This window comes from Aquarana catesbeiana, linkage group LG13, assembly GCF_042186555.1.
Source record: "Aquarana catesbeiana isolate 2022-GZ linkage group LG13, ASM4218655v1, whole genome shotgun sequence".
In the NCBI taxonomy this organism is placed as follows: domain Eukaryota; kingdom Metazoa; phylum Chordata; class Amphibia; order Anura; family Ranidae; genus Aquarana; species Aquarana catesbeiana.
Genome location: NC_133336.1, coordinates 223,255,865 through 223,281,114, shown reverse-complemented (window position 1 = coordinate 223,281,114; position 25,250 = coordinate 223,255,865). Strand labels below are relative to the sequence as shown.

The window sequence follows — 25,250 nt, the reverse complement described above, 5'->3', positions numbered from 1 at the left end:
CCCCCACCCCCCAAATCATTCTCACCCCCAAATCATTCTCACCCCCACCCCCAAATCATTCTCACCCCCCCATCCCCCAAATCATTCTCACCCCCAAATCATTCTCACCTCCCCACCCCCAAATCATTCTCACCCCCAAATCATTCTCACCCCCCATCCCCCAAATCATTCTCACCTCCCCCACCCCCAAATCATTCTCACCCCCAAATCATTCTCACCTCCCCACCCCCCAAATCATTCTCCCCCATCCCCCAAATCATTCTCACCCCCAAATCATTCTCACCTCCCCACCCCCCAAATCATTCTCACCCCCCATCCCCCAAATCATTCTCACCCCCAAATCATTCTCACCCCCACCCCCAAATCATTCTCACCCCAAATCATTCTCACCTCCCCCACCCCCCAAATCATTCTCACCTCCAAATCATTCTCACCTCCCCATCCCCCAAATCATTCTCACCTCCCCCACCCCCCAAATCATTCTCACCTCCCCCACCCCCAAATCATTCTCACCCCCCACCCCCAAATCATTCTCACCCCCCAAATCATTCTCACCTCCCCCACCCCCCAAATCATTCTCACCCCCCAAATCATTCTCACCCCCCATCCCCCAAATCATTCTCACCCCCCCAAATCATTCTCACCTCCCCCACCCCCCAAATCATTCTCACCCCCCATCCCCCCAAATCATTCTCACCCCCCATCCCCCAAATCATTCTCACCCCCAAATCATTCTCACCCCCCAAATCATTCTCACCTCCCCCACCCCCAAATCATTCTCACCCCCCAAATCATTCTCACCCCCACCCCCCAAATCATTCTCACCCCCCATCCCCCAAATCATTCTCACCCCCAAATCATTCTCACCTCCCCACCCCCCAAATCATTCTCACCCCCATCCCCAAATCATTCTCACCCCCAAATCATTCTCACCCCCACCCCCAAATCATTCTCACCCCCAAATCATTCTCACCTCCCCACCCCCCAAATCATTCTCACCCCCAAATCATTCTCACCCCCAAATCATTCTCACTCCCAAATCATTCTCACCTCCCCCACCCCCCAAATCATTCTCACCCCCCCAAATCATTCTCACCCCCCATCCCCAAATCATTCTCACCCCCCCCAAATCATTCTCACCCCCCATCCCCCAAATCATTCTCACCCCAAATCATTCTCACCTCCCCCACCCCCCAAATCATTCTCACCCCCCCCAAATCATTCTCACCCCCCCAAATCATTCTCACCCCCAAATCATTCTCACCCCCCATCCCCCAAATCATTCTCACCCCCCCAAATCATTCTCACCCCCCATCCCCCAAATCATTCTCACCCCCAAATCATTCTCACCTCCCCCACCCCCCAAATCATTCTCACCCCCCATCCCCAAATCATTCTCACCCCCAAATCATTCTCACCCCCCATCCCCCAAATCATTCTCACCCCCAAATCATTCTCACCTCCCCCATCCCCCAAATCATTCTCACCTCCCCCATCCCCCAAATCATTCTCACCCCCAAATCATTCTCACCTCCCCCACCCCCCAAATCATTCTCACCCCCCATCCCCCAAATCATTCTCACCCCCCCTCCCCTCAAATCATTCTCACCCCCCAAATCATTCTCACCTCCCCCACCCCCCCAAATCATTCTCACCCCATCCCAAATCTTCACCCCCAAATCATTCTCACCCCATCCCAAATCATTCTCACCCCCCATCCCCCAAATCATTCTCACCCCCAAATCATTCTCACCTCCCCACCCCCCAAATCATTCTCACCCCCCCAAATCATTCTCACCCCAATCATTCTCACCCCAAATCATTCTCACCTCCCCACCCCCAAATCATTCTCACCCCATCCCCAAATCATTCTCACCTCCCTCCCCCAATCATTCTCACCCCCATTCCCCCAAATCATTCTCACCTCCCCCACCCCCCAAATCATTCTCACCTCCCCCACCCCCAAATCATTCTCACCTCCCCCACCCCCAAATCATTCTCACCCCCATCCCCAAATCATTCTCACCTCCCCACCCCCCAAATCATTCTCACCTCCCCCACCCCCAAATCATTCTCACCCCCCATCCCCAAATCATTCTCACCTCCCCACCCCAAATCATTCTCACCTCCCACCCCCAAATCATTCTCACCCCATCCCCAAATCATTCTCACCTCCCCACCCCCAAATCATTCTCACCTCCCCCCATCCCCCCCAAATCATTCTCACCTCCCCACCCCCAAATCATTCTCACCAATCTCACCCCCAAATCATTCTCACCCCCCACCCCCCAAATCATTCTCACCCCCCAAATCATTCTTCCCCACCCCCAAATCATTCTCACCCCCCATCCCCCAAATCATTCTCACCCCCAAATAATTCTCACCTCCCCACCCCCAAATCATTCTCACCCCATCCCCAAATCATCTCACCCCCACCATCATTCTCACCCCCCAAATCATTCTCACCTCCCCCACCCCCCAAATCATTCTCACCCCATCCCCAAATCATTCTCACCCCCAAATCATTCTCACCTCCCCACCCCCCAAATCATTCTCACCCCCCATCCCCCAAATCATTCTCACCCCCCACCCCCAAATCATTCTCACCTCCCCACCCCCAAATCATTCTCACCCCCCATCCCCAAATCATTCTCACCTCCCCCACCCCCAAATCATTCTCACCCCCCACCCCCAAATCATCTCTCACCCCCATCCCCAAATCATTCTCCCCCAAATCATTCTCACCCCCCACCCCCAAATCATTCTCACCCCCAAATCATTCTTACCCCCCACCCCCAAATCATTCTCACCCCCCCAAATCATTCTCACCCCCCATCCCCCAAATCATTCCCCAATCATTCACCTCCCCCACCCCCCAAATCATTCTCACCCCCCATCCCCCAAATCATTCCCCCCCCCCCCAAATCATTCTCACCCCCAAATCATTCTCACCCCCAAATCATTCTCACCTCCCCACCCCCCAAATCATTCTCACCCCCCAAATCATTCTCACCCCACCCCCCAATCATTCTCACCCCCCAATCATTCTTACCCCACCCCCCAAATCATTCTCACCCCCCATCCCCCAAATCATCTCACCCCCAAATCATTCTCACCTCCCCACCCCCCAAATCATTCTCACCCCCACCCCCAAATCATTCTCACCCCCAAATCATCTCACCCCCCCCCCCCCAAATCATTCTCACCTCCCCCCCCCAAACATTCACCCCCCCACCCCCAAATCATTCTCACCCCCAAATCATTCTCACCCCCCACCCCCAAACATCTCACCCCCCAAATCATTCTCACCTCCCCCACCCCCCACACATCTCACCCCCAATCATTCTCACCTCCCCCACCCCCCAAATCATTCTCACCCCCCACCCCCCAAATCATCCACCCCCAAATCATTCTCACCTCCCCCACCCCCCAAATCATTCTCACCTCCCCCACCCCCCAAATCATTCTCACCCCCAAATCATTCCTCCCCACCCCCCAAATCATTCTCACCCCCCATCCCCCAAATCATTCTCACCCCCCCACCCCTCAAATCATTCTCACCCCCCAAATCATTCTCACCTCCCCCACCCCCCAAATCATTCTCACCCCCACCCCCAAATCTTCCACACACCTCCCCCACCCCCAAATCATTCTCACCCCCCCATTCCCCAAATCATTCTCACCCCCAAATCATTCTCACCTCCCCCACCCCCCAAATCATTCTCACCCCCAAATCATTCTCACCCCCAAATCATTCACCCCCAAATCATTCACCTCCCCCACCCCCAAATCATTCTCACCTCCCCACCCCCAAACATTCTCACCTCCCCCACCCCAAATCATTCTCACCTCCCATCCCCAAATCATTCACCCCCAATCATTCTCACCTCCCCCACCCCCAAATCATTCTCACCCCCCATCCCCCAAATCATTCTCACCTCCCATCCCCCAAATCATTCTCACCCCCAAATCATTCTCACCTCCCCCACCCCCCAAATCATTCTCACCCCCCACCCCCCAAATCATTCTCACCTCCCCCACCCCCAAATCATTCTCACCCCCATTCCCCAAATCATTCTCACCTCCCCCACCCCCCAAATCATTCTCACCTCCCCCACCCCCCAAATCATTCTCACCCCCATTCCCCAAATCATTCTCACCTCCCCCACCCCCCAAATCATTCTCACCTCCCCCACCCCCCAAATCATTCTCACCCCCAAATCATTCTCACCTCCCCCACCCCCCAAATCATTCTCACCCCCAAATCATTCTCACCCCCCATCCCCCAAATCATTCTCACCCCCAAATCATTCTCACCCCCCATCCCCCAAATCATTCTCACCCCCAAATCATTCTCACCTCCCCCACCCCCCAAATCATTCTCACCCCCCAAATCATTCTTACCCCACCCCCCAAATCATTCTCACCCCCCATCCCCCAAATCATTCTCACCCCCAAATCATTCTCACCTCCCCCACCCCCCAAATCATTCTCACCCCCCATCCCCCAAATCATTCTCACCCCCAAATCATTCTCACCCCCCCACCCCCCAAATCATTCTCACCTCCCCCACCCCCCAAATCATTCTCACCCCCAAATCATTCTCACCTCCCCCATCCCCCAAATCATTCTCACCCCCCCACCCCTCAAATCATTCTCACCCCCCAAATCATTCTCACCTCCCCCACCCCCCCAAATCATTCTCACCCCCCATCCCCCAAATCATTCTCACCTCCCCCACCCCCCAAATCATTCTCACCTCCCCCACCCCCAAATCATTCTCACCCCCCATCCCCCAAATCATTCTCACCCCTCAAATCATTCTCACCCCCCACCCCCCAAATCATTCTCACCCCCAAATCATTCTCACCTCCCCCACCCCCCAAATCATTCTCACCTCCCCCACCCCCAAATCATTCTCACCCCCCATCCCCCAAATCATTCTCACCCCCCCAAATCATTCTCACCCCCCATCCCCCAAATCATTCTCACCCCCCATCCCCCAAATCATTCTCACCCCCCACCCCTCAAATCATTCTCACCCCCCAAATCATTCTCACCTCCCCCACCCCCCCAAATCATTCTCACCCCCCATCCCCCAAATCATTCTCACCCCCCAAATCATTCTCACCTCCCCCACCCCCCAAATCATTCTCACCCCCCCATCCCCCAAATCATTCTCACCTCCCCCATCCCCCAAATCATTCTCACCCCCAAATCATTCTCACCTCCCCCACCCCCCAAATCATTCTCACCTCCCCCACCCCCAAATCATTCTCACCTCCCCCACTCCCCAAATCATTCTCACCTCCCCCACCCCCCAAATCATTCTCACCCCCAAATCATTCTTACCCCCCAAATCATTCTCACCTCCCCCACCCCCCAAATCATTCTCACCCCCAAATCATTCTCCCATCCCCCACCCCCCAAATCATTCTCACCCCCAAATCATTCTCACCCCCCATCCCCCAAATCATTCTCACCCCCAAATCATTCTCACCCCCAAATCATTCTCACCTCCCCCACCCCCCAAATCATTCTCACCCCCCAAATCATTCTTACCCCACCCCCCAAATCATTCTCACCTCCCCCACCCCCCAAATCATTCTTACCCCCCATTACTTATCTCTGTCCTTCTATTCTAGAGGAACGATCTTCTCCGCATCGCCGAAACTGAATCTCACCGGTAAGATCTTATCTCTATATATTATACTTTATATCTGGAGAGCGGTGATGTCACTCCTGTATAATATATCTTATATCTGGAGAGCAGTGATGTCACTCCTGTATAATATATCTTATATCTGGAGGGCGGTGATGTCACTCTGTATAATATATCTTATATCTGGAGAGTGGTGATGTCACACCTGTATAATATATCTTATATCTGGAGAGCAGTGATGTCACTTCTGTATAATATATCTTATATCTGGAGGGCGGTGATGTCACTTCTGTATAATATATCTTATATCTGGAGAGTGGTGATGTCACACCTGTATAATATATCTTATATCTGGAGAGCAGTGATGTCACTTCTGTATAATATATCTTATATCTGGAGGGCGGTGATGTCACTTCTGTATAATATATCTTATATCTGGAGAGTGGTGATGTCACACCTGTATAATATATCTTATATCTGGAGGGTGGTGATGTCACTCCTGTATAATATATCTTATATCTGCGGGGCGGTGATGTCACTCCTGTATAATATATCTTATATCTGGAGAGCAGTGATGTCACTTCTGTATAATATATCTTATATCTGGAGAGCGGTGATGTCACTCCTCTATAATATATCTTATATCTGGAGAGTGGTGATGTCACTCCTGTATAATATATCTTATATCTGGAGAGTGGTGATGTCACTCCTGTATAATATATCTTATATCTGGAGGGTGGTGATGTCACTCCTGTATAATATATCTTATATCTGGAGAGTGGTGATGTCACTCCTCTATAATATATCTTATATCTGGAGAGCGGTGATGTCACTCCTGTATAATATATCTTATATCTGGAGAGCGGTGATGTCACTCCTCTATAATATATCTTATATCTGGAGAGCGGTGATGTCACTCCTGTATAATATATCTTATATCTGGAGGGTGGTGATGTCACTCCTGTATAATATATCTTATATATAGAGAGCGGTGATGTCACTCCTCTATAATATATCTTATATCTGGAGAGCAGTGATGTCACTCCTGTATAATATATCTTATATCTGGAGAGCGGTGATGTCACTCCTGTATAATATATCTTATATCTGGAGAGCGGTGATGTCACTCCTCTATAATATATCTTATATCTGGAGAGCGGTGATGTCACTCCTGTATAATATATCTTATATCTGGAGAGCGGTGATGTCACTCCTGTATATCTTATATCTGGAGAGCGGTGATGTCACTCCTGTATATTATAGTGATGAGATATCAGACGGTGATGTAATAATGGTGTCTCTGGAATGGCGCAGGGAACGCGGGGAGCGGTATATGTTGGAGTGGAAGGAGTACGCTCGGGGGGTCGGTGCGGGTCGTATGCAGAGGAACCTCCAGGCACAGAAGCGTCAAGAGCTGAGGATGGCGGGGGCGGAGCTCCTCCTGGTAAGTGATCGTCCTTTCCTGGGCTGTCATTGGTCGGAGTTTCCCGGTCACCACAATGAGGGATGTCGTGTCTCTTTCAGACCCGCAGGGCGGCACTACAACACCTATTAGATTCGGAGCATCGGCAGTACCAAGAAGAGCTGCAGAGCCTGGGCCGGACTTTTCACCAGCAGAGACTGTGAGCGGGGGTGGAGAAGATTGGGGGGGTCACATGGTACCCCAATACCCGACATCAGACACTGTGTACCCCAATACCCGACATCAGACACCGTGTACCCCAATACCCGACACCAGACACCGTGTACCCCAATACCCGACATCAGACACCGTGTACCCCAATACCCGACATCAGACACCGTGTACCCCAATACCCGACATCAGACACCGTGTACCCCAATACCCGACACCAGACACCGTGTACCCCACCAATGTCCACACATTCTGTGCACAAGAAAATGGCAACACGAGAATTCTGAAAGACACAAATCTTCTGGAACGGTGGATGTTTATTGTTGTTTGTTATAAATAAAGTTTATTGAAATAAAAAAAAATCCTCATTGGGGTGTCACCATTATCGTCCGGACTTCATGTGATGGGAATTCCAGAATGTAAGCGTTGTCACCAGAACAGGAACAGAGGGGAAATCTTCCAATGGGGACGCAGAAATTTCCTCTCACTTCCTGTAGAGATTTCTCCCTGCAGTCCTTCTCTCCTCCACTAGGGGTCCTCAGTCTGACAGCCGGGTCATTCAGCAGCACAGCGATGAGTTCATCTCTCCATCACTCTGCTCTCTCCTCCTATCAGCGTGCTCCTTGTCAGCACACACACTGACTGGCTCCTTGTGCTGCTTCTCCTTCTCCCAGTCTGAGCCGTTCTGTACAAGGAGAGCAAGAGGTTTGTATTGGTAATGCATCGGGCCGCATTCACGCCTAAGCGTGTTTTATGCACAACTTTGTGCGCTTTAATGAGCTTTTATTTTTTTAATTAGTATTTATTAGTATTTATTCTTTTTTCTTTTTCTTTTTTTTTTTTTCGTTTAGGGTGAGGGGTTAGAGTCAAGGTGAGGATAGAGTGAGGACAAGGGGTTAGGGTTATTTATTTATTTATTTATTAGGGTTAGGATGTTAATACTAGTATTACTGCTACTACTAATAATAATAAAAAAAATATAAAATAAATACACAAATAAATAAAAATAATCAAAAATAATAAATAAATACAACAAATCAATAGTATGTAATAATAAATAATATATATATATATATATATATATATATATATATATATATATATATATATATATTCTTTTAATAGATACACAATAGATACACAAATAAATAAAAATAATAAATAAATACAATAAATGAATAGTATGTAACAATAAATGAATAATTAAGGCTAGGTTAGGGTTAGGATTAGGGGTTAGGGTTATTTATTTATTTATTTTTCTTAGGGTTAGGGTGTTAATACTAGTACTACTGGTACTACTACTAATAATAATAATAATAGTAAGAAATGTAAATACACATATAAATAAAAATAATCAAAACTAAATAAAAAAAGAATAGTATGTAATAATAAATAAATACATAAATAATAATAATAATATATTTTTTTAATAAATACACAAATAAATAAATAAACACAATAAATGAATAATATGTAATAATAAATAAATAATTAAGGCTGGGTTAGGGTGATTTCTTTTTTTATTAGGATTAGGGTATTAATAGTAGTACTGCTGCTACTACTAATACTAATAATAATAATAGTAAAAAACTGTAAACTAAATATACAAATAAATACAAATAATAAATAAATACAATAATTGAATAGTATGTAATAATAAATAAATAAATAATATTTTTTAAAAATAAATACACAAATAAATAAAAATAATAATAAATAAACACAATAAATGAATAGTATATAATAATAAATAAATAATTAAGGCTAGGTTTGGGTTAGGATTAGGGTTTAGGTTTATTTATTTATATTTTTTTTTCTTAGGGTTAGGGTGTTAATACTAGTACTACTGCTACTACTACTACTAATAATAGTAATAATGATAAAAAAATTGTAAAATAAATACACAAATAAATAAAAATAATAAAAAATAATAAATAAATACAATAAATGAATAGTATGTAATAATAAATAAATAAATAAATAAATATATATATATATCTATATATATATAGATATATATATCTATATATATATATCTATATATATATAGATATATATATTTATTTATTTATTATTACATACTATTCATTTATTGTATTTATTTATTATTTTTTATTATGTAATTATGTAATAATAAATAAATAATTAAGGCTAGGTTAGGGTTATTTATTTTTTTATTAGGATTAGGGTGTTAATACTAGTACTACTGCTACTACTACTACTACTACTAATAACAATAATAATAATAGTAAAACATTTAAATAAATACACAAATAAATAAAAAAAATAAAAAAAAAAAATAAATAGAATAAATGAATAGTATGTCATAATAAATAATTAATTAAGGTTAGGTTAGGGTTAGGGATATTTATTTAATATGTTTTGGTTAGGGTGTTAATAATAATAATAAATAGATAAATAAATGTAAAATAAATACACAAATCAAAGTAATCAAAAATAATAAATAAATACAATACATTAATTGTATGTAATAATAAATAAATAATTAAGGTTAGGTTAGGGTTAGGATTGTTTATTATTTATTTAATTGTTTTTGTTAGGGATAGGATGATAATAATAAATGAATAAATGTAAAATAAATACACAAATATTTAATAATAATAATTATAAATAATTACAATGACCGAATAGTGTGTAATAATAAATATTAGTTAGGTTAGGGTTAGGATTGAGATTAGGCTTTATGGTTATTTATATATTTCATTTTTTTTTTGTTAGGGTTAGGTTGTTAATACCACTACTAATAGTAATAATACATGGATAAATAAATGTAAAATAAATACACAAATAAACAAAAATAATCATAAATAATACATAAATAAATATATATAAACACAATAAATAGTATGTAATAATAAATAAATAAGGTTTAGGGTTAGGATTAGGGCTTGGAATAAGGGGTTAGTGTTATGTATATTTTTTGTTGTTGTTGTTGTTAGGGTTAGGGTGTTACTTCTACTACTACTACTTGTAATAAAAAAGAATTAACCCTTAAAAAACAAAATAATAATAAATAACTAAACACCCTAATGCTAACACAAAATAAATAAATCATTATTAATAATAAATTATTATTGTGATTATTATTTTAAAATAATAAGAAATAACTAAGCACCCTAACCGTTACACAAATTAAATAAATAAATGTATATTATTATTAATAATAAGAATTATTAAATTCTTCTTTTGTCATTTTTCTTATTGTTATTATTATTAATAATAATAATAATAATATTTTTGTTTGGGTTTTTGTGTTTATTTATTCTTATTTGATTGTTATTATTATTATTTATAATAATAATTTGTTTAAAATATTTTTTTAAGGTCAGGGGTTCATGTTTATTTATGTATGTGTTATTCCATATTTATTTATTTATTATTTATTTATGTTGATGTTTTAGTTATTTGTGTATTTATATAACTTGTTTTTTTTGTTTTTTTTTTCATATTTTTTTTTTAACCATTTTTTAATTTGAGCAGAAAATCGGACAAAAATGCACGACAAAAATGTGCACAAAAACGTGTAAAAGGTGAGTTTCCATGCATTTTTATTGGTGTAAAAACGCACCAGCCTTCCTGATTTCAGCTCTGGAACCTTTGTTCGGATTGTCAGGCGTTTCGGGTTCAGGCGATCGAAGTGGAGAGGTGATTCGTTTCCATAGAGAATAATTGTTTTTTTTTTTTCTTGCAGGGTTTTGGACCTTCGAGGTGTGAATTGGGTCGCAGTAATTGCAGATCTGCGCTTATTTTAGATCTCCGGAGTTCAGCTTTAAATACAAACAAATGTTGGCGTCTTTGGAGGCGGCGGCCAGGGAGGGGTTAATAATCGGGTTATTTGGCTTTGATCAGATAAACGCTCCTTTTATATGAGGAGAACAATGATCTCTCTGTGCTGGGGGGTGACACACACAGGAAGTACCACTTTCCTCCAGCAGGGGGCAGGCTAGGCCAGCACAACACCAATTTAAAGGGACAGTACGCTTTTTGAATGAACATTTCAGGGGATGTTGTAGAGTTGGGATGCCGAGGTCGGGATCGCCTTGGGATCATAATGGCAGCCAGGAGTTTAGGAGTTTCGGCATTTTCGGTGGCAGGCGTCGCGTTGGGGGGGCTTTTTTGTTCAGCTGGTGACGCTGATCACCCCGTGGGAGAAAGCATGACGATCCCGCCCGGAGCGCACATGGCCAGCCGGCAATTAATGAGCTTTAGGAGGGATTCTGTCTGTAAATCCCGGGATTTGGCGCTTTATCTTGTTAGTCTCTCCCCGAGGACGCGCGGTGGGAGAAATGTGCGCAGTGTGCTCTAACCACAAAGTGTCAGGAGGGGAGGTGGGGGCCCCCTGAGGAAAGGTAGGGGGCCCTGAGGGGAGGTAGGGGACCCCTGAGGGGAATTGGAGGGCCCCTGAGGAGAGGCGGGGGCCCCTAAGGATAAGTAGGGGGCCCCTAAGGAGAGGTAGAAAGCCCCTGAGGGGAGGTGGGGGGCCCCTGAGGGAAGATAGGGCCCCTGAGGGGAGGCGGGGGGCCCCTGAGGAAAGGCGGGGGGCCCCTGAGGGGAGGTGGGGGGCCCTGAGAGGAGGTAGGGGGCCCCTGAGGGGAGGTAGGGGGCCCTGAGGGGGAGCGTGGGCCCCTGAGGGAAGGTAGGGGGCCCTGAGGGGAGGTAGGGTCCCCTGAGGAGAGGTAGGGAGCCCCTGAGGGGAGATAGGGGCCCCTGAGGGAAAGTGGGGGCCCCTTAGGAGAGGTGGGGGCCCCTTAGGAGAGGTAGGGGCCCCTGAGGGGAGGTAGGGGGCCCCAGAGGTAAGGCAGCGGCCCCTGAGGAGAAGTAGGGGGCCCCTGAGGGGAGGTAGGGGGCCCCTGAGGGGAGATAGGGTCCTTAAGGAGAGGTAGGAAGCCCCTGAGGGGAGGTGGGGGCCTGGAGGGGGTCCCTGAGGGGAGGTAGAGGGCCCCTGAGTGGAGGTGGGGGGCCTCTGAGGAGAGGTAGGGGGCCCCTGAGGGGAGGTGGGGGCGCCTAAGGAGAGATAGGGATTCCCTGGGGGGAGGTAGGGGGTCCCTGAGGGGAGATAGGGCCCCTAAGGAGAGGTAGGAAGCCCCTGAGGGGAGGTGGGGGCCTGGAGGGGGTCCCTGAGGGGAGGCGGGGGCCCTTGAGGGGAGGTAGGGGGCCCCTGAGGGGAGGTGGGGGCCTCTGAGGAGAGGTAGGAGGCCCCTGAGGGGATAGGGGGCCCCTGAGGATAGGTAGGGGGCCCCTTAGGCGAGGTAGGGGGCCCCTGAGGGGAGGCGGGGGCCCCTAAGGGGAGATGGGGGCCATTGAGGCGAGGCAGGGGCCCCTAAAGGGAGATGGAGGCCCCTGAGGATAGGTAGGGGGCCCCTGAGGGGAGGTAGAGGACCCCTGAGGGGAGATGGGGGCCCCTAAGGATAGGTAGGGAGCCCCTTAGGAGAGGTAGGGGGCCCCTGAGGGGAGATAGGGGGCCCCTAAGGAGAGGTAGGGGGCCCCTGAGGGGAGGTAGGGGGCCCCTGAGGGGAGATAGGGCCCCTAAGGAGAGGTAGGAAGCCCCTGAGGGGAGGTGGGGGCCTGGAGGGGGTCTCTGAGGGGAGATAGGGCCCCTGAGGGGAGGTAGAGGGCCCCTGAGGGGAGGTGGGGGGCCTCTGAGGAGAAGTAGGGGCCCCTGAGGGGAGGTGGGGGCCCCTAAGGAGAGATAGGGGTTCCCTGGGGGGAGGTAGGGGGTCCCTGAGGGGAGATAGGGCCCCTAAGGAGAGGTAGGAAGCCCCTGAGGGGAGGTGGGGGCCTGGAGGGGGTCCCTGAGGGGAGGGGGGTCCCTGAGGGGAGGGGGGGCCCTGAGGGGAGGTAGGGGGCCTCTGAGGAGAGGTAGGGGGCCCCTGAGGGGAGAGGGGGGCCCTGAGGATAGGTAGGGGGCCTCTGAGGAGAGGTAGGGGGCCCCTGAGGGGAGAGGGGGGCCCCTGAGGATAGGTAGGGGGCCCCTTAGGCGAGGTAGGGGGCCCCAGAGGGGAGGCGGGGGCCCCTAAGGGGAGATGGGGGCCATTGAGGCGAGGCAGGGGCCCCTAAGGGGAGATGGAGGCCCCTGAGGATAGGTAGGGGGCCCCTGAGGGGAGGTAGAGGACCCCTGAGGGGAGATGGGGGCCCCTAAGGATAGGTAGGGAGCTCCTTAGGAGAGGTAGGGGGCCCCTGAGGGGAGGTAGGGGGCACCTAAGGAGAGGTAGGGGGCCCCTGAGGGGAGGTAGGGGGCCCCTGAGGGGAGATAGGGCCCCTAAGGAGAGGTAGGAAGCCCCTGAGGGGAGGTGGGGGCCTGGAGGGGGTCTCTGAGGGGAGATAGGGCCCCTGAGGGGAGGTAGAGGGCCCCTGAGGGGAGGTGGGGGCCTCTGAGGAGAAGTAGGGGCCCCTGAGGGGAGGTGGGGGCCCCTAAGGAGAGATAGGGGTTCCCTGGGGGGAGGTAGGGGGTCCCTGAGGGGAGATAGGGCCCCTAAGGAGAGGTAGGAAGCCCCTGAGGGGAGGTGGGGGCCTGGAGGGGGTCCCTGAGGGGAGGGGGGGCCCTGAGGGGAGGTAGGGGGCCTCTGAGGAGAGGTAGGGGGCCCCTGAGGGGAGAGGGGGGCCCCTGAGGATAGGTAGGGGGCCTCTGAGGAGAGGTAGGGGGCCCCTGAGGGAGAGGGGGGCCCCTGAGGATAGGTAGGGGGCCCCTTAGGAGAGGTAGGGGGCCCCTGAGGGGAGGTAGGGGGCACCTAAGGAGAGGTAGGGGGCCCCTGAGGGGAGGTAGGGGGCCCCTGAGGGGAGATAGGGCCCCTAAGGAGAAGTAGGAAGCCCCTGAGGGGAGGTGGGGGCCTGGAGGGGGTCTCTGAGGGGAGATAGCGCCCCTGAGGGGAGGTAGGGGGCCTCTGAGGAGAGGTAGGGGGCCCCTGAGGGGAGAGGGGGGCCCCTGAGGATAGGTAGGGGGCCCCTTAGGCGAGGTAGGGGGCCCCTGAGGGGAGGCGGGGGCCCCTAAGGGCAGATGGGGGCCATTGAGGTGAGTCAGGGGCCCCTAAGGGGAGTTGGGGGCCCCTGAGGATAGGTAGGGGGCCCCTGAGGGGAGATGGGGGCCCCTGAGGATAGATAGGGGGCCCCTTAGGAGAGGCAGGGGGGCCCTGAGGGGAGGTGGGGCCCCTGAGGGGAGGTAGGGGGCCCCTAAGAAGAGGTAGGAAGCCCCTGAGGGGAGGTGGGGGCCTGGAGGGGGTCCCTGAGGGGAGGTAGAGGGCCCCTGAGGGGAAGTGGGGGGCCTCTGAGGAGAGGTAGGGGGCCCCTGAGGGGAGGCGGGGGCCCCTAAGGGGAGATGGGGGCCATTGAGGCGAGGCAGGGGCCCCTAAGGGGAGATGAGGGCCCCTGAGGATAGGTAGGGGGCCCCTTTGGAGAGGCAGGGGGACCCTGAGGGGAGATAGGGCCCCGGAGGGGAGGTAGAGGACCCCTGAGGGGAGATGGGGGCCCCTAAGGATAGGTAGGGGGCCCCTTAGGAGAGGTAGGGGGCCCCTGAGGGTAGATAGTGGGCCCCTTAGGAGAGGTAGGGGGACCCTGAGGGGAGGCGGGGGCCCCTGACACGAAGGGCCCTTAGTTACAAAGGTCTGGGAAATATCAGATTTCGGGGGGCTCATTTACACCTCTATGTTGATGGGTTGCCACCACAAAAATCGCACCAACAGACATGCGGTAACGCACCCAACATTTTCCGGCAGCGTGTCCAGTGACCGGTGCTCTGGGGTCACCATTCAGAACGAACGCACCACATTACATCATCACATTACACATCGGTGCGATTTGCACTGCCGATTTCGCTGCAGTCTCACGATCGCTGCGAATGGGGTGCGACTTACCATTTGATTGGGAACCATCAAATCGCATGACATGTCGCACCGCTGTGAACGGAGGGGGGGAGGGGGTAGGGCTCAGGCTCCATTCACACAATTACAATGTTGAGTGCGACTTTGATGCGACTTTACACTCTCTGGCACTCAAGCCGCATTAAAGTACCGCGGGAACCATTTTCAAAGTTGCTGCGACTTTAAGTTTGCATCGACGGGAATGGGTGCCATTGAAGTCGCCCTCTGAGATATCCACGTAGGCCGCGCTCGCACCCGATCGTCTTTCGCCAGTTCACGTTTTCGCCCATGTTCACGGAGTGTTGCGCCCATTGAAATAAATTGATTCGAAACGCGCCGTATTATATCGAAGATCGCGTGTGACGTGACGCACCCCCTTAGGGCAGTGATGGGGAACCTGGGCACCCCCCAGATGTTTTGGAACTACATTTCCCATGATGCTCCACTACACTGCAGAGTTCAGGAGGATCATGGGAAATGTAGTTCCCAAAAAACATCTGCGGAAGCCGAGATTCGCCATCACTTCCTCTGGATCCACCAATCGAGACGCAGCGCTGCAGATCTCCACAAACGGATACATATCATACACATTGTTTATGTTTGTCTTCATATAAGACTGGCCAGTCAGAGGAGGCCACGCCCACCGCAAGCCTGATGTCAGCTTTCCAGCTGTTGTGCAGCAAATCCCAGCAAAGAAAATAAAGTTATTCCACCGCCCGGGAAATGGGCGAGCGTCTCCGAGAGATCGTCACCTTCCCGGAAAAAAAAAAACGCAACTCAGAGCGACCGCAGGACATCGCATTCCTCGCCACTCCCCGACCCCCCCCCCCCCCCAACACTGAGCCGAAACCCCGGGAACACCGGACACACCTTCATTCCTGAGGGTCAGAGAGCCGCAGAGCGTCGCTCCCTCCCCTCCCCCTCCTGACAGATCCATATTGATATATTCTGCAGATTATCCCATCACTGACCCCTCTAGAGATCTGCAGAACATCGCTCCCTCCCCTCCCCCTCCTGACAGATCCATATTGATATGTTCTGCAGATTATCCCATCACTGACCTCTCTAGAGATCTGCAGAACATCGCTCCCTCCCCTCCCCCTCCTGACAGATCCATATTGATATATTCTGCAGATTATCCCATCACTGACCCCTCTAGAGATCTGCAGAACATCGCTCCCTCCCCTCCCCCTCCTGACAGATCCATATTAATATATTCTGCAGAGTATTCCATCACTGACCTCTCTAGAGATCTGCAGAACATCGCTCCCTCCCCTCCCCCTCCTGACAGATCCATATTGATATATTCTGCAGATTATTCCATCACTGACCCCTCTAGAGATCTGCAGAACATCGCTCCCTCCCCTCCCCCTCCTGACAGATCCATGTTGATATATTCTGCAGATTATCCCATCACTGACCTCTCTAGAGATCTGCAGAACATCGCTCCCTCCCCTCCCCCCTCCTGACAGATCCATATTGATATATTCTGCAGATTATCCCATCACTGACCTCTCTACAGATCTGCAGAGCATCGCTCTAACACATATACATTGATATAGGAGCAGCGATCGGTGTTGGTCGCTCTCAGAGGTTGGCGTATTGAGTTGGAGGTTTCGGAGATGCTCTCGCCCCCCCCTCGGCACACGCGGCGACTCTCAAGGTCAGGGATCCTCCCGGGGCGAATAACGGGAATCAATATCACTTTTCAGAGGTGTCACATCAGCTTCCATCAGGAGCTCGGCTCCCCGTGCACACAGGCGTAAAGAGGAGGGGGGGGGGCCTCGCGGTGCGTGTCCCGGCGGTGGAACGGTTCACACCGTGAAATGAGAATTCCTAAAGCCCAACTCTGACCGGACTTTTCTATGCAGGTCTTTATTATTCTCGGTGGCCCAGTGGAGGCATTCCCCCCACATCCAGTCCCGGTGTCCCCAGTGGAGGCATTCCCCCACATCCAGTCCCGGTGTCCCCAGTGGAGGCATTCCCCCCACATCCTGTCCCGGTGTCCCCAGAGCCGCACTTTACCTGTACCTGTACAGCTTCCTCCCGGCAATACTGTAACATGGAGTCATCCTTTAAATGAAACAAATAATGTTGTGGTGAAGATGGAAACAATGTAGACTTTGATGATTTCCTTCCTTCTGAGTAATCAGCTGTGCAAAAAGTCAAATTCCCCTTAAAGGGACCCGTCACTTATCTGATAAATCCATCCCGAATGACAATGGTCAAGCGCGATGCGAAGGGATTCGATTTCTATCTACGTGATGCTCCCGGAATTCTCCGGATAATCCTGGGATATGATGTACTGGGCTCAGGCGCTCCGGCAATGCACCCCCCCTCCCCCCCCGGCACACAACTGTCGGTGCGGCTTCTGCTGTTGGCAGTGAAGCTCACAATTCTTTCCATGACACCATCAGCAGACATTTCCCTCACTAAAAGGAAACAAAAGAATAAAACTGAGAGCCGATTGTTACATTGAGATTCACCGAAGAGATTCACCGAAGACAACGAGGTCCCCGTCCGCACCGACGCGTTTCAAAACTCGGAGAGAAAAAAAAAAGTCGATTGTTGTTTGTCTATGGAGACGGATCGCATCTCCGCTACAAGACGCCCGAAGATCAGAAAGTTCTGGAGATTTTTTTTTTTGTAACTCGAATCGGGCAGATTTGACCGTTTTGGTGCGTTTTTTTTTTTTTTCTTTTTTCCATAGAAATGCATTGGAAACGCTTCATATGGGCGATTCTGAGCTTTTTTTCTGCTCAAATGCAACAATCAAATAAAAATAAATAATAAGTAAAAATAAGTAAATAAATAATAAATATTTACAATACATAAATAAAACCCAAATATTAACCCCTAATCCTAATATTAACCCCTAATCCCAATATTAACCCCTAGCCCTAAAATGAACCCTAATCCTAATATTAACCCCTGACCCCAATGCTAACCCGTTCCCTAATATTAAAACCTAATCTTAACCCTAACCCTAATATTAACCCTAATAATAATCCCAATATTAACCCCTAACCCTGAAATTAACCCCTGACCCTAATTCTAAACCCTAATCCTAATATTAACTCCTAATTCTAATATTAATTCCTAATTCTAATCCTAATTCTAATCCCTAACCCTAATAATAACCCCTAATCCCAATATCAACCCCTAACTCTAAAATGAACCCTCTAATCCCAATATTAACCCCTAATCCCAATATTAACCCTTAATCCTAAACCCTAATTCTAATATCAACCCCTAACCCTAAAATGAACCCCTGATGCTAATACTGACCACTAATCCTAATATTAACTCCTAATTCTAATATTAATTCCTAATTCTAATCCTAATTCTAATCCCTAACCCTAATAATAACCACTAATCCTAATATTAACCCCTGACCCTAAAATGACCCCTTGACCCTAATATTGACCACTAGTCCTAATATTAACCCTTAACCCTAATCCTAACCCCTGACCCCAATGCTAACCCGTGCCCTAATATTAACCCCTAACCCTAATAATAACCCCAATCCCAATATTAACCCCTAACCCTAAAATTAACCCCTAATCCCAATATTAACCCCTAACCCTAAAATGAACCCGTGACCCTAATGCTAACCCCTAATCCTAATATTAACTCCTAATTCTAATCCTAATTCTAACCCCTAACTCTTATATTAACCCCTAATCCTAATATTAACCCCTGACCCTAATGCTAACCCCGTACCCAAATATTAACCCCTAATCCTAAACCCTAATCCTAATATTAACCCCTAACCCTAAAATGAACCCCTGACCCTAATGCTAACCCCTAATCCTAATATTAACTCCTAATTCTAATCCTAATATTAACTCCTAATTCTAATCCTAATTCTAATCATAATTCTAACCCCTAACTCTAATATTAACCCTAATCCTAATATTAACCCCTAACCCTAATGCTAACCCCTAACTCTAATATTAAACCCTAATCCCAATATTAACCCCTAACCCCTAATATTGACCACTAATCCTAATATTAACCCTTAACACTAATATTAACCCCTGACCCTAATGCTACCCCCGTCCCTTAATAATAACCCCTAAACCTAATAATAACCCCCTAATCCCAATATTAAGCCCTAACCCTAACATTAACCTCTAATCCTAATATTAACACCTGACCCTAATATTAACCCCTAATCCTAATATCAACCCCTGACCCTAATGCTACCCCCGTCCCCTAATATTAACCCCTAATCCCTAACCCCAATATTAACTTCTAAACCTAATATTGACCACTAATCCTAATATTAGCCCCAAATCCTAATATTAACCTGACCCTAATGCTAACCCCGTACCCTAATATTAACCCCTAATCCTAAATCCTAACGCTTCTATTGACCCCTAACCCTAATCCTAATAATAACCACTAATCCTAACCCCTAACCTAGAAAATAAATACATAAAATGAGGTAAATAAATAATAAATGAATGAATTAACCCCTAACCATAACCCTTAACCCCTTAAAAAAAAAAAAAAAAGAATAAATAAATAATCATAAAGAATAAACAAAGGTGGACGAAGAAGCATAAAAACCTTGTCACAAAACAATTGATGAAACAGATGATCTTTTTCTCTCCTGGCGCCATTATTTCTTAGGGGCACTTCCATGCGTCTGGCAAAGCACGGGTGCAATCGATCACAGGTGATAAAACACGCGGGGCTGAAATACCATAACAACACCCCCCCCCTCCCCCCCGAACGCACATCACGTGTTTTTCTGAGGTTCGGAATGTGCAAAGGGAGAATTGCGGCAATCCTGCCCACGATTCCAAATCGCCCAATGTGAATAGGGCATAAAAGATCAAATAATAAAACCAGCTTTTGCTACAATATCGTCTCTATTTCAGATAAATCCCTGCAGTACTTATTTCTGCCACTAGATGTCTGAATACCCAGCTTGATTTAACCCACTTCCACTGAGCCCAGGTCATCCTGGACCCGCCTCCGGCCTGTGATTGGACAGGGAGAGTTGAAGAAGCACATCGATGAGATCATTTCCTCTCACTTCCTGTTGCAAAACTTTTTCCACAATATCCACCTTCTATTCAGGGAATGCCCTGCAGTACTTTTCCTTCTGCCACTAGATGTATAGTTCAACCCACTTCCTGACGTCACCCTGGACCCACCCCCAGACTGTGATTGGATAGTCAAAGGAGAAGCAGCACAGCGATGAGCTTATCTTTCTGTCACTCTGCTCTCTCCTCCTACTTCTTCTGAGCCCAGGTCATCCTAGACTGTGACTGCAGAGTGAAAAGAGAAGTAGCACATTGATGAGTTTATCTCTCTGTCACTCTGCTCTCTCCTCCTATTGAACTGATTGGCTCCTTGTGCTGCTACTTCCTCTCCCAGCGTTCTGAATTTCCCATCACTTCCTGTCCTGGGCGGGGGGCAAGGTCACCAGGATGAACCTCCCCAGCGGGAACACAGACAGCAATAAAAACCTGACAGAGGGTCTAGCCCTTCTCACCTCCATCTACAATGGAGGAGCGCTGATAGGACAGGCGGTGCAGGTGTTGCGGCGGCGGTACGGAGTGCGGTGTTGAGTTTGGCGGTGCAGGTGTTGCGGCGCTGTAAGGAGTGCGGTGATGGGACAGGCAGTGCAGGTGTTGCGGCGCTGTAAGGAGTACAATGATGGATGGACGGTGCAGGTATTGCGGAGCGGTACGGAGTGCTGTGATGGACGGGCGGTGCAGGTGTTGTGGCGCGATATGGAGTGTGGTGATGGACGTGCGATGCAGGTGTTGTGACACGCTAAGGAGTGTGGTGATAGGACAGGCGGTGCAGGTGTTGCAGCGCGGTACGGAGTGCAGTGTTGAGTTTGGCTGTGTAGGTGTTGCGGCGCTGTAAGAAGTGCGGTGATAGGACAGGAGGTGCAAGTGTTGCGGCGCTGTAAGGAGTCCGGTGATGGGACAGGCAGTGCAGGTGTTGCGGCGTGGTACAAAGTACAGTAATGGATGGGTGGTGCAAGTGTTGCGGCACTGTAAGGAGTGCGGTGATGGGACGGGCGGTGCAGGTGTTGCGGCATAGTACAAAGTGCAATAATGGATGGGTGGTGCAGGTGTTGCGGCGCTGTAAGGACTGTGGTGATGGGACGGGCGGTGCAGGTGTTGTGGTAAGGAGTGCGGTGATGGGACAGGAGGTGCAAGTGTTGCGGCTCTGTAAGGAGTGCGGTGATGGGATGGGCAGTGCAGGTGTTGCGGCGTGGTACAAAGTGCGGTGATGGACGGGCGGTGTAGGTATTGCGGTAATGTATGGAGTGCGGTGATAGACGGGCGGTGCAGGTGTTGCGGTGCGGTATGGAATGCGGTGATAGACTGGTGGTGCAGGTATTGCGGTGCGGTATGGAGTGCGGTGATGGACGGGCGGTGCAGGTGTTGCGGCGCTGTAAGGACTGTGGTGATGGGACGGGCGGTGCAGGTATTGCGGCGCGGTACGGAGTGCGGTGATGGACTGGCGGTGAAGGTATTGCGGCGCGGTACGGGTGCGGATGCAGGGAGGACAGGAGGTGCAAGTGTTGCGGCGCTGTAAGGAGTGCGGTGATGGGATGGGCAGTGCAGGTGTTGCGGCGCGGTACAAAGTGCGGTGATGGACGGGCGGTGTAGGTAGTGCCGGCAATGTACGGAGTGCGGTAATAGACGGGTGTGGTGCAGGTGTTGCGGTGCGGTATGGAATGCGGTGATAGACTGGTGGTGCAGGTATTGCGGTGCGGTATGGAGTGCGGTGATGGACGGGCGGTGCAGGTGTTGCGGCGCTGTAAGGACTGTGGTGATGGGACGGGCGGTGCAGGTATTGCGGCGCGGTATGGAGTGCGGTGATGAACGGGCGGTGCAGGTATTGCGGCGCGGTATGGAGTGCGGTGATGGACGGGCGGTGCAGGTATTGCGGCACGGTACGGAGTGCGGTGATGGACGGGCGGTGCAGGTATTGCGGCGCGGTACGGAGTGCGGTGATGGAAGGGCGGTGCAGGTATTGCGGCGCGGTACGGAGTGCGGTGATGGACGGGCGGTGCAGGTATTGCGGCGCGGTACGGAGTGCGGTGATGGACGGGCGGTGCAGGTATTGCGGTGCGGTAAGGAGTGCGGTGATGGACGGGCGGTGCAGGTATTGGCGGCGCGGTACTGAGTGTGGTGATGGACGGGCGGTGCAGGTATTGCGGCGCGGTACGGAGTGTGGTGATAGACGGGTGGTGCAGGTATTGCGGTGCGGTACGGAGTGTGGTGATGGACGGGTGGTGCAGGTATTGCAGCGCGGTTCAGAGTGTGGTGATGGACGGGTGGTGCAGGTATTGCGATGCGGTATAGAGTGCGGTGATGGACGGGTGGTGCAGGTATTGCAGTGCGGTATGGAGTGCGGTGATGGACGGGTGGTGCAGGTATTGCGATGCGGTATGGAGTGCGGTGATGGACGGGTGGTGCAGGTATTGCGGCGCAGTATGGAGTGCGGTGATGGACGGGTGGTGCAGGTATTGCGGCGCGGTACGGAACCGCGGCCCACTCTCATGGAAAGTTCTGGAATGTGGGGATTTGGCGGATCTGAGTGCGGAGAGAACGGTTTCCTGGGCTGACGGAGAACGCTGCCACAGCGACTCTTCCCACACAAATCCCAGCAAGGCTGAACACCCCCAGATGGAGCAGACAAGGCTGCCGCGTTCTCACCGACAATACCAGTAATTAGAGCCCCGGGGGCCCCTCCTGTCCCCTCCGCGGGGGGCCCCTGACACACTCACTGAACATTCCCCAATATCGATCCCATCATTCAAGATAACGATCAATGATTCCTAATTAAAGGGCCGATGGGGACACCGACAGCTGGAGGACGGGGATTGGACCCCACGGCAGGCGAGGGACTTATAAACCCAGCGCTGCCCCAACCTCGCCAAGAGCCACTGCGACCAACCACAGGGTGCAGGTAGGTGAGCCGGGGACAGACTCTGTGTGTGAGACCAACTTCCTACACCCATCCTCCGATCCCACCTACTGTCCTATCTACAGATCTGCAGAACATCGCTCCCTCCCCTCCCCCTCCTGACAGATCCATATTGATATATTCTGCAGATTATCCCATCACTGACCCCTCTAGAGATCTGCAGAACATCGCTCCCTCCCCTCCCCCTCCTGTGCTCTCCTCTGTCTCGTCTCAGTATTTGTTATCTGCAGACTATCTCATCTCTGTGTCTTTCTATGAAGTTGGATTTCCTCTGTCTTGCTGTCTCTCGCAGTTCCTCTTTATCCCAGATACTCCCCGGCCTCTCCCTCGCCGCTCTCATCCCTCTTCTTGTCACGCCAACTTCTCCATTCCTCTCCTCTGACCGTCTCACTGACTGCCTGTCTCTGCAGAGCTCCTCTGTCTCCTTACCACCCCCCTGGAGCTCCTTTCTTCGGGGGTCCTCAGGATGGGGTCTTTCCCCCACGGCCTTCTGCTATTGTCCCACTTAAAGCCTCACTCTCCCTCCCCTCTCTCCTCTCCTCTCAACTCTTCTCCTCTCCCTCTCCCCCCTCTCTTCTTTTCCTCACCTCTTCTCTCCTCTGCTCTCCCTCTTTCTTCTCTTCTTTCCCCCTCTCTCTTTTCCTTTTTTCTCCTCTCTTCTTTCAATCTTCTCTCTCTTCTCTTCTCTTTTCTCCTATCCTCTCCTCTTTCCCTCTCCTCCCATCTTCTCTCCTCTCATCTTCTCTCCTCTCTTCTCCTCTCCTCTCTTCTCTTCTCTCCTCTCTTCTCTCCTTTTCTCCTCTCTTCTCTTCTCTCCTCTCCTCACTTCTCCTCTCTTCTCTTCTCTTCTCCTCTCCTCTCTTCTCTCCTCCCCTGTCTCTTCTCTTCCTTTTTTTCCCTCTCCGCTCCTCTACTTTCCTCTCCTCTTTATCTCTCTTCTCCTCTCCCTCTCTCTTCGCTTCTTTCCCTCTCTACTCCTCTAGTTTCCCCTCCACTCTTCTTTATCTCTCTGCTCTCCTTTCTTCATTCCCTCTCCTCTCATCTTCTCTCTTCTCTTCTCTCCCTCTATTTCCTCTCTTCATTCCTTCTCCTCTCCTCTTTCCCTCACCTCTCATCTTCTCTTCTCCTCTCCCTCTATCTTCTCTTCTTTCCCTCTCCACTCCTCTAACTTCCCTCTTCTCTCTTCTTTCTCTTTCTCCTTACCTCTTCTCTGCTCTCCTCTCTTCATTCCCTCTCCTCTTCACTGCTCTCCTCGCCTCTCCCTCTCTCTCCTCTCTATTTCCTCTCCTCTTCTCTTTCCCTCTCCTCTCCTCTCCTCTCCTCTTCTCTTCTCCTCTCCCTCTCTTTTCCACTCCCTCTCTTTTCTCTTCTCTTCTTTCCCTCTCCTCTCCTCTCCTCTTCTCCTCTCCCTCTCTTTTCCACTCCCTCTCTTTTCTCTTCTCTTCTTTCCCTCTCCACTCCTCTACTTTCCTCTTCTCTCTTTCTTTCTCTTTCTCCTCACCTCTTCTCTGCTCTCCTCTCTTCATTCCCTCTCCTCTTCTCTGCTCTCATCCTCCTCTCCCTTTATCTCCTCTCTTCATTCCCTCTCCTCTTCTCTCCTTTCCTCTCCCTCTCTTTCCTCTCTTCATTTCCTCTCCTCTTCTCTTTCCCTCTCCTATCCTCTCCTCCTCTCTCCTCTCCTCTCCTCTCTTCTCCTATCCCTCTCTCTTCTCTTATCTTCTTCCCTCTCCACTCCTCTACTTTCCTCTTCTCTCTTCTTTCTCTTTCTCCTTACCTCTTCTCTGCTCTCCTCTCTTCATTCCCTCTCCTCTTCACTGCTCTCCTCGCCTCTCCCTCTCTCTCCTCTCTATTTCCTCTCCTCTTCTCTTTCCCTCTCCTCTCCTCTCCTCTCCTCTTCTCTTCTCCTCTCCCTCTCTTTTCCACTCCCTCTCTTTTCTCTTCTCTTCTTTCCCTCTCCTCTCCTCTCCTCTTCTCCTCTCCCTCTCTTTTCCACTCCTCTCTTTTCTCTTCTCTTCTTTCCCTCTCCACTCCTCTACTTTCCTCTTCTCTCTTTCTTTCTCTTTCTCCTCACCTCTTCTCTGCTCTCCTCTCTTCATTCCCTCTCCTCTTCTCT

General features: G+C 49.6%; 1 protein-coding gene across 2 annotated transcripts in view; it reads left to right on the top strand.

The window, feature by feature from the left end:
- Positions 1–7,650, top strand: part of CFAP141 (cilia and flagella associated protein 141) — a 12,368-nt gene extending 4,718 nt beyond the window's left edge. Inside the window, exons 3-6 of one of the 2 annotated variants that reach the window (XR_012237058.1) lie at positions 5,646–5,686; positions 6,977–7,106; positions 7,187–7,346; positions 7,521–7,650. Coding sequence is in view for 1 of the 2 variants with exons in the window: in XM_073609223.1 (XP_073465324.1) it covers positions 5,646–5,686; positions 6,977–7,106; positions 7,187–7,288 (273 nt within the window). In the remaining variant the exon portion in view is untranslated. Of the gene's footprint in view, positions 1–5,645; positions 5,687–6,976; positions 7,107–7,186 lie in introns of both variants that reach the window. The other variant, XM_073609223.1, reaches the window with a different exon arrangement.
- The last annotated feature ends 17,600 nt before the right edge of the window (positions 7,651–25,250 follow it).